The 8,889-nt window shown below is 49.3% G+C and overlaps 3 protein-coding genes across 3 annotated transcripts; all 3 read left to right on the plus strand.

Moving 5' to 3' along the window:
- The first annotated feature begins 40 nt into the window (after positions 1 to 40).
- On the plus strand, positions 41 to 1,736 carry LOC9660771 (pentatricopeptide repeat-containing protein At4g02750). The gene is made up of 2 exons (XM_024689613.1): positions 41 to 350; positions 472 to 1,736. The coding sequence occupies exons 1-2, from the start codon at positions 41 to 43 to the stop codon at positions 1,734 to 1,736; spliced, it is 1,575 nt and encodes a 524-aa protein (XP_024545381.1).
- Positions 1,737 to 3,363: 1,627 nt separating this feature from the next.
- On the plus strand, positions 3,364 to 6,192 carry LOC9660772 (probable indole-3-pyruvate monooxygenase YUCCA9). Its single transcript, XM_002962363.2, has 4 exons — positions 3,364 to 5,052; positions 5,135 to 5,383; positions 5,641 to 5,763; positions 5,833 to 6,192. Exons 1-4 carry the CDS (start codon positions 3,931 to 3,933, stop codon positions 6,034 to 6,036), a joined length of 1,698 nt encoding a protein of 565 aa, XP_002962409.2. The 5' UTR covers positions 3,364 to 3,930; the 3' UTR covers positions 6,037 to 6,192.
- Positions 6,193 to 6,561: 369 nt separating this feature from the next.
- LOC9660773 (phenylalanine--tRNA ligase, chloroplastic/mitochondrial) lies at positions 6,562 to 8,468 on the plus strand. The gene is made up of 9 exons (XM_002962364.2): positions 6,562 to 6,765; positions 6,827 to 7,023; positions 7,096 to 7,302; positions 7,371 to 7,488; positions 7,555 to 7,631; positions 7,699 to 7,878; positions 7,939 to 7,983; positions 8,032 to 8,250; positions 8,309 to 8,468. The coding sequence occupies exons 1-9, from the start codon at positions 6,591 to 6,593 to the stop codon at positions 8,357 to 8,359; spliced, it is 1,269 nt and encodes a 422-aa protein (XP_002962410.1). The 5' UTR covers positions 6,562 to 6,590; the 3' UTR covers positions 8,360 to 8,468.
- Positions 8,469 to 8,889: the final 421 nt, after the last annotated feature.

Raw genomic sequence — 8,889 nt, forward strand, 5'->3', positions numbered from 1 at the left:
TTTTGGATCGATCCATGTAGCTCGACGCGGCCAGGGCGCCATGGAAGGGGAAGAGATCCACGCGTATGTTCTTCGAGGATGTGGCGCGGCTGCTGCGGTCGTGCACAGCGCTCGATCAAGCGCGCCGGATTCAAAGGATCGTCGCGGCCGTGGAGCCCGGGAATATGTTTCTGGGCAATCTCGTGGTGCGAATGTATGGGCGGTGTGGGAGCCCGGAGGAGGCGCGGCGGGCGTTCGAGGGCATCGCGCGCCGCAATGCCTTCTCCTGGGGCATTTTGATGGCAGCGTATGCGCAGAATGGGCAATTGCGAGAATCCGAGGCTGTGTTTCACAGGATGCCGGAGAGGGATGTGATCGCTTGGAATTCGATGATCACGGGATACTCTCACGCCGGATTCGTCGCGAGATCTAGAGCTCTTTTCCTCCAAATGCCCGAGAGGAATCTCATCTCTTGGAACGCGATGGCGGCAGCGTATGCCCAGAATGGGCATATTGACGAAGCGCAAGAAATCTTTCACAGGGCTCCTTCTCGCGACATCGTGACCTGGAACACCATCGCGGCGGCGCTCGCGCAGCTCGGATCCAGCGCCCAATCGCGCGAATTCTTCAATGCGATGCCAGAGAGGAACGAAATCTCCTGGTCGTGTACCATCCAATCCATCGCCCAGGCCGGGAATTCGCACGACGCGCGCGCGCTGCTCGATCGAATGCCGCGGTGGAGCGTCTTCGCCCTAAACGCCCTAATCGCCGCGAGCGCCACTGGCAGCGACGAAGCACAGGAGCTCTTCGATCAAATGCCGCACAGGGACGTCGCCACGTGGACGGCCCTGATGGACGCGTACGCTCGCGCCGGTCTTCTCCGCCATTCGCGCCGCGTGTTCGCGGAGATGCCCGTACGGAACGTCTTCTCCTGGACCGTGCTCATCGTGGCCGTTGCGCGGGGCGGGATCGACGGTGGCCCGCGAGTCGAGGAATCGCGATCTCTCTTTGACAGGATGCCTGCCAGGAATCTGGTCGCGTGGAACGCCACAATCGCGGCATTTGGGGAATATGCGCCGCATCTGTCGGGCCTCTTCGTTTCCATACCCGCCCGCGATGCCGCCACGTGGAACTCCCTGGTCCGTGGGTTTGGGCATTCCGGGGAGATCGCGCGCGCCGAGGAGATTCTCTCCAAGATGCCCCACCACGGCCTCCTCGCGTGGAACTCGATGCTGGTAGCATATGCCCACTCCGGGCATCTTGAAAAGGCATACTTGCTTTTTGGCGCCATGCCGGTCAGGGATCGATTCTCGTGGTCGGCGGCTCTAAGCTGGGATTACCGGCGCTTTTGGGAAATGGGCCTCGAGGGAATCGAACCCGACCCGGTGTGTGTGACGAGCTTGCTAGCTTCGCTCAAGGACGCTGGAGATTTACAAAGTTCTAGAGAATGGTTTGTGAGAATGCTCCCGGACTTTGGAATCCAATTGACAAAGGATCACTTCTACTGCATCGCGGATGGTTTGGCAAAGTCTGGAGAGCTGAGTTTGGCGATCGAGTTTCTTGCGGGAGTCCCGTTTGATCCGGATGTTATAGCTTGGACCACCATTCTTAGCTCCTGTGTGGAGTTTAGCGATGCTAGCCTTGGAGCTCACGCGGCCGAGCGAGTACTTGGCGATTCGAGGAACTATGGCGGCGCCGGTGCTTTCATCTCCTTGGCAAACACTTACTCCATGATGGTGAGCTTTGATCCTCCATAACGTTTCATAGCCCTCACGCCCCACAAACTTTGATCCAGGCATGCATTAGTGTCGCATTAAACACAGGGATAATGGGTGCTCTTGATTGATTATCCGATTGTTACATTTTCGATTCTCGCGACCTTTCACGATTGATCCAGATGGAATCTGCTGCAAGACGGCATGCTAGATAGATCGACTGTCTGTACGTGTTTAGAAAAGGGTTTTCCAAGGCGGTGGTGCTAAAACAAAGTTGACGCTGTTTGTCAATTGGAGGTTGACAAGACGGATTTTACAAGTTGACAAGACGACAAGCACCGCCATTCTTGACTTGGCATCCAGAAAAAACTACTACCAACTTTCTCTAAGTGTCTTTGTGTGTATGGATTTGCTCGAAGTTAGGTGTGAAATAGATGGGAAGCGCGCGCGCGAGCGAGCGAGGGGAGAAATTCTAAGCTCGCCCAATTGAGGACAAGCACAAAGAGGTTCCTTGAGCACGACAAGCACTATGCATACATGTGTATGCAAAGCTTTGCCCATAGTTTAATCCCCGTGGCTGTGCTTTTGTGGCCCTGGTTGACAAATAAATTGCTAAACAAGCCCAGATTCGGAAAAGCCTCAATGTCACACACCATGTTATCGGTCATTGGATTTGTCCTCTTGTCGTAGATCCTCATGTGATTCAAACCATTTAAAAGACCTCGGCACTTTTATTCAAAGAGCAGTTCTTCCCGAGATCATTTCAGGCATGCGTTGAATTTACCCAGCTTGGATATGGTCTCATTCTTTCAAATCATCATCGAGTTGGTAAACTCTCTGTTGATAGTTAAAAGGAACCCATCCAAATGATGCATCTGTTGTGTACTTTTTGCCTCTGGATTTTTCTTTGTAATTTCAAAGTTGAGTGATCTGGAATCCAGGAAAGTTTATGTATAAATTAAATGCCCAATGCGCAGTGATATTTACTCCGAAGGACAAAGGTTTGTTTATTTTACGTACTCAGGCTGCACGAAAGTGGTGTCGTGGAAATCTCAATTCTGGCACTCACCCAAAAAGGGATTTCAAAATCTGTAAATAGGGAACGAAACGGGCCCGAGATCCAACCAAGTTGAACATGTCAAGCCCAATTACATTGCTGTGTGGTGCATGAAAACATGGCTGGATCTCCCTGCCAACGCCGATCTAGCTGCGTGCTAGCTGCATAAACAAATGCCCACGAAAACAAATCCCCTAGCAAACGACGCAAACAACAACATCCCAGCAGCACCAGCAACAACAAGGAAGCCCGAAAAGTCCTTCTCAATCATTGTTTCCTTGATTTTATATACAGCAGGCCGATCATCGATCATTCTCGTGCAACACCAGTGCCACCACCTCCACCTCCTCCACCACCTTTCTTTTGCCACCACCGCCACCACCACCCACACAATTCAGCCCAACAGTTATGCTAGTTTACAAATAAATAATTGACCTGTCATTCCAACTTCCAGTTCCTCTTTCTCTCTCTCTCTCTCGCTTTCTCTCTGTCTCTCTCTCCCTCTCTCTCTCCCTTTTGTTGCTTTGGGCTGTGCTTCTGCTTAAAACTCAATCCATTCCATCCCACTTTCTCCTCCATTGCATCCATAGAGTGGGGTTATAAGAACAAACGTCTTCTCTTCCAAAGGGCTCTTTTGTCTTTGTAGTTGTTTCTTTGCCTTGTTGATCAAACTATTCTTTTGAAAGCTCTTCAGTGGGACGGATCTTCTAATGCTTTGATCTTCCTCTCCAAAGCTTTTGTGGATTGGAGTTCTTGTCATTCAGCTGCATTGTTTTGTTGTTGCGAGGTGGCCTCTCCTCCGGGCTTGAGGCGGCTATAAAAACTTCTTTCCTAGCTTTCTTTTTGGCCAGAAGTTTGGTAGTTCCAGCCCATCTGAATTTGTATATTTGAGAGGGAAGACTAGGAGAGATTTCTTGAGATCTCTGGATCCCATCACTCCTTTTGGATCATCTATAAATTTTAGGAGATGAGCATTGGTGATGATGTTACTCTGGCCAATGCATCACCGCATCAGTTGTTGAATCATCTTTTCAAGGACCACTGATCAGTCCGAGAGACACTGGAGCAGCTCTAGAAACTCCTTCGAAGTCAAGCTCCCAAAAAAGCGAAGTCTCCCTTTTCCAAGAATTTCTCCCTTGTCTTGTGAGAGTTCTCCAAAACTTTGATTGCTGTTTGGTGATGCTGATTAGCAGCACTACTCCTTCCTTGCTCTGTGTTGAATCATCTTTAGTCTCTCCCGGAATTTTCCAAGAGTTTGCAGTTGCAAGCTTTCAAGAGCAGGCAAGCCATCAAGATCAAGAGAGCTGCATTGATCAAAGCATGCCTCCACATTGTGCCATAGATTCAGAGGAGTGGTGGAGAAATCTTTTCAGTCACAAGCAACTGCTTCACCACCTTGAGAACCTGAAGAAGAATGAGCTTTTTCCTCAAGCAAAACATCAAAATCATCAAAAAAGAGAAGAAAACAAGGAGCAATCTCATCAAACAAGAGAAGAAGGCCAGGATCAAAGTTCTCTAAGAGCTTCTAGAGGAGAAGAAAGCGATCAAAGAGAAGAGACGTGGCACCAAGATCACAAACGAGGAGTGGAAGAATTCAGGCTCTCCATAAATCCATGCTGCCACCCTCCAAGAACACCAAGAACACCATATACCTGGGTGGAAGGAGCGATAATCGTTGGCGCTGGCCCATCGGGCATGGCAACCGCGGCATGCCTCCAGCAGCTGGGGATCACATCCTCGATCTTGCTCGAGAAGAGCGACTGCATCGCATCGCTGTGGCAAGAGCGGACCTACGATCGCCTCCGCCTCCATCTCCCCAAGAAATTCTGCGAGCTCCCACTGGCGCCATTCCCATCCCACTTCCCAATCTATCCCACCAAGCAGCAATTCCTGGATTACCTCCACGACTACGCGCGCCGCTTCCACATCCAGCCGCGATTCGGCGAGATCGTCCAGTCGGCGCGATTCGATCAGCGCCTCCAGCTCTGGCGCGTCCAGACGATGAAGATCACAAACCCTGATCCTGGAAATATTTCCAGCGAAGGAAATATTTCCACCAGGGAATACGTGGGCCGATGGATCGTCGTCGCCACGGGCGAGAATGCGGAGGCGCGGATCCCCGTGGAGATCCCGGGTATGGATCTCTTCACCGGGAAGATCCGGCACTCGAGCGTCTACAAGAGCGGCGCGCGATTTGCCGGCCAGCGCGTTCTCGTGGTCGGGGCGGGCAATTCCGGCATGGAAATCGCCATGGATCTCGTGCAACACGATGCCAGGCCGTCGATTGTGGTGCGCAGCCCGGTAAGCATCGTGATTCCTCGCGAGAGATCGCGAATTCTTGGGCCCGGGCTAAAATGTTTTGCGTGTTTCTTGTTCTTGCCAGATTCACATCCTTCCGCGCGAGATGCTAGGCAAATCCACATTTGGTGTCTCGGTGGCGATGCTCAAGTTCCTGCCGCTGTGGCTCACGGATCGATTGCTGCTGCTCTACGCGCTCCTGGCGCTGGGCGATACATCGCGCTATGGGATCCGGCGCCCTAAAACAGGGCCTCTGGAGATGAAGGAGAAGATGGGCAAGACGCCAGTCCTGGACGTGGGAACCTTGGCTCACATCAAGCAAGGCAACATCAAGGTAACGCCATAGCTTTGTTTTCTTGGAGAATTTGTTCTCTTCTCTTGTTTCCATTGATTGGATTGTTGGTTGCTTGCGATGTTTGATCTTCCTCTTTGTTTTGATTCAATTCTTTGGAAGTTGGATCGATCGATTCTAGCAGAATTCGAGCGATCCAACGTCCAAAGAATTGACAACAATGGGGAGCTTTGCTACTCTTTTAGCTTTTGCTCATAGCAGCATCTCTCAAACATCTTCTTTCTCTCTTCTTGTCACAGGTAGAACCGGCGATTGAGTGTTTTACGGCCTCTGGTTGCAAATTCGTGAATGGAGAGCAGCATTGTTACGATGCAATCGTCTTGGCGACTGGTTACAAGCCAAATGTTCCCAAATGGCTCAAGGTAAGCTCGCTAGATTTCTCTAAATCTTCTATAGTGGATCCAATTAATGTGGGTGCTTTGTTCTTCCAGGATCCTCACCTAAACTTTTCCAGCGATGGATTCCCCAGTTGCGGGTGGCGAGGCCAGCGGGGATTATATGTGGCTGGACTGTCCAGAAAAGGGATTTTGGGGGTCTCCAAGGATGCGCGACTCATCGCGCAAGACATATTCCAATCATATACCTCCTCTCAAATCAAACAACAACAACAGCAACGCAAGCAAAGATTCCAATGATAAAAAAGAAAACAAAAAAAAGAAAAAAAGAAAACCACAGTTTTGATAAAGAGAGTACAAAGCTCCGAAGTCGTCATTCAATGTTAAGTGAGCTCATGATCCATTAACAGAGACCAGGAGAGAGTTGCAAAACCTTTCATTTTGGGCTTTATTATATTCTAGACAACCTTGTACATTTTGTGCAAATTTTGTCTCTAAAAGTGGAAAATAATGAGAAAAGGAGAGGAAAAGAAATCTAAAATATAGAAAAATATTCCTGCCAGTGTAGTGCGTGGAAAGGCATCCTGCTTCCACGGATCCATCAGCATGTGTGTTCTCCGGCAGAAATCAAATTGCCAAAAAGGAATTTGGGAGAATTGATATGATTCCTTCCACATAGATCACAAAAGTGATGATGGAGGATCTCGGAATCCTGGCGCACTGCACTATAGCCAGTTGAAAGATTCCCCCACGCAAAAAAGGTGGTAGGGTTTCCAAGCGTAGAAATGGGGGAATATCTTCTCTGCCCCTCGAATTTAGGGTTTAAGCGAGCTTTGAGGTTGTGCGCCCAGGCCATGGCGCTGGCGCTGTCGTCGGCTCCCACATTTTGCCACCGCGTGCTGGCGCTCAGGAGCGGGCATGCGAGGCGCGGCATCGGCCAGGTAGCGATCGATTCTCGCTCTTCCCGGAAGCGATCGGCGCCAATTGTAGCAGCGGTGCAAATCGGCGGCGTCACGCTCACTCGCGAAGGTAAGACTGTGATGGAATATCGAGGAAACGCTCGCATTTCTTTTATTTTTTGTTCTTCCAGAGGTTGTGAGGCAGGACGATCCCACAAACAATGTGCCCGACTCGGTTTTTTCAAAGATTGGACTCCAGCTCCATAGAAGGCCCGATCATCCTCTGGGGATCCTGAAGAACGAAATCTACAGCTTCTTCGACGAGAAATTCCCTGCCGGGCTGTTTCGGAAATTCGATGACTTGAGTCCAGTGGTTTCCGTCAAATCTGTGAGTGCTGTCGAACGTAAATCTTTTCTTCTTGGCTCTTTGGCTCGACTTTGTCTCCTTTTTTTTTTCTAGAACTTTGATGATGTTCTAGTGCCTCCCGATCACATAAGCAGAAGCTACAACGATACATACTATGTCGATGGAAATACAGTTTTGCGGTGTCATACGAGTGCGCACCAAGCGCAAATGCTTCGAGATGGCCTCACGCACTTCCTCGTCACCGGAGATGTATACAGAAGAGATGCTATCGACGCGACACACTATCCAGTTTTCCACCAGGCAAGTTCGCTTTTTCTTTTTCCCTGAGTCCTGCGTTTACAGTAAGTTATCTTCGCTTCTTTTGGCAGATGGAAGGCTTTCGTGTTTTTAGTGAGTCGGAATGGAAAGACACGGGTTTGGATGGTACAGATTTAGCTGTAAAGGATCTGAAAGAAACTCTCGAGGGTCTTGCCAAACGACTCTTTGGTAAGCTTTGGTAAGCCTCGATGAAATCATGACTTGTGCATCAATCTGTTTATGCTGTAATGGCAGGGAACGTAGAGATGCGATGGATAGACACGTACTTCCCATTCACCAATCCGTCTTTTGAGCTGGAAATATTCTTCAAGGTGTCTATTCTTTCTACCTTTTCGTTTCTTTCCATTAGGTGCTCAATCAAATGTGTGGATGGGACAGGAAAAATGGCTCGAGGTTCTAGGCTGCGGAGTCACCGAGCAAGAAATCTTGAAAAGCAATGGACAAAGTGGTAAAGTTGCGTGGGCATTTGGTCTGGGCCTCGAGCGCCTCGCCATGGTTCTCTTTGATATACCGGACATCCGACTCTTTTGGACGTCAGATCCTCGCTTCACTGCTCAAGTAATTAACCTCTTCTAACATTTTGCGCAGTTTACATCTCTCCGAAATTTCTGGATGCAGTTCAAAGCCGGGCAACTTGGAACGAAGTTTAAGCCTTTTTCAAAGGTACGCCATACGCGCTCGCTTCTTCTAACTTTCGTTCTGGTTTGGCAGTATCCTCCCTGTTACAAGGACATAAGCTTCTGGATTACCGATGCTTTCACGGAGAACAACCTGTGCGAGCTCGTCAGAGATGTCGCTGGTGACATTGCCGAAGAAGTGAGCCTCATCGACCAGTTTACAAACAAGAAGGGGATTTCCAGCCACTGCTACCGAATAACTTACCGATCCATGGAGCGCTCTCTGACGGATGAGGAAGTAAATGCCATTCAGGTAAAGCCACAAAGCTCCAAGTTTTCTTGCTAACTTTTAAGTTTTTCTCCTCTCCAAGGACAAAGTGAGGGAGGAAGTCGCAAAGCAGCTGCAAGTTACGCTGAGATAATTGTAAGTAATGGAGTAGTTTCTTTCCAGGTAATAATTTTTGTCAAGCTAGTGTCTTTTCATCTTTCCACAGCTTTTGGAAATGAATCAAGCTGACCAAAATTTATACATTTCATAGCGCAGATAGCACAGGCCATTCTCCTCGCATATCTGTGCTCCTAATGCAAGGGGTGCAACTTCGTCCAGCCGAAGCTTCAAGTGGTTCAAGCAGATATCTACACACTCGTTGATCTCAAAGCCGGTGTAGCAAATGGTTTGGCCATAGATTCTTTCAGACACATTGGTTGTTTTGCTGGGCTTCCCCATCAAGAGCTGCGAGTAAAGGGACTCCAGATCCGCAGCAAATTCACTGTGTTCTTCTGCCGTTCCTGGATTGCGAGCAACAGCGCCTGATGAAACTCCACCTGCAGGACAGACAGGAACAATCTTCACGGAGGATGAGCTTGCCAAAGTGGAGATGATCAACAGAGCAATCATAATTGCTTTGGACACCACAACATAGACAGAGTTTTGCCATGGATCGAGCTTCGT

The sequence above is a fragment of the Selaginella moellendorffii genome, unplaced genomic scaffold (genome assembly GCF_000143415.4).
Source record: "Selaginella moellendorffii unplaced genomic scaffold, v1.0 SELMOscaffold_2, whole genome shotgun sequence".
In the NCBI taxonomy this organism is placed as follows: domain Eukaryota; kingdom Viridiplantae; phylum Streptophyta; class Lycopodiopsida; order Selaginellales; family Selaginellaceae; genus Selaginella; species Selaginella moellendorffii.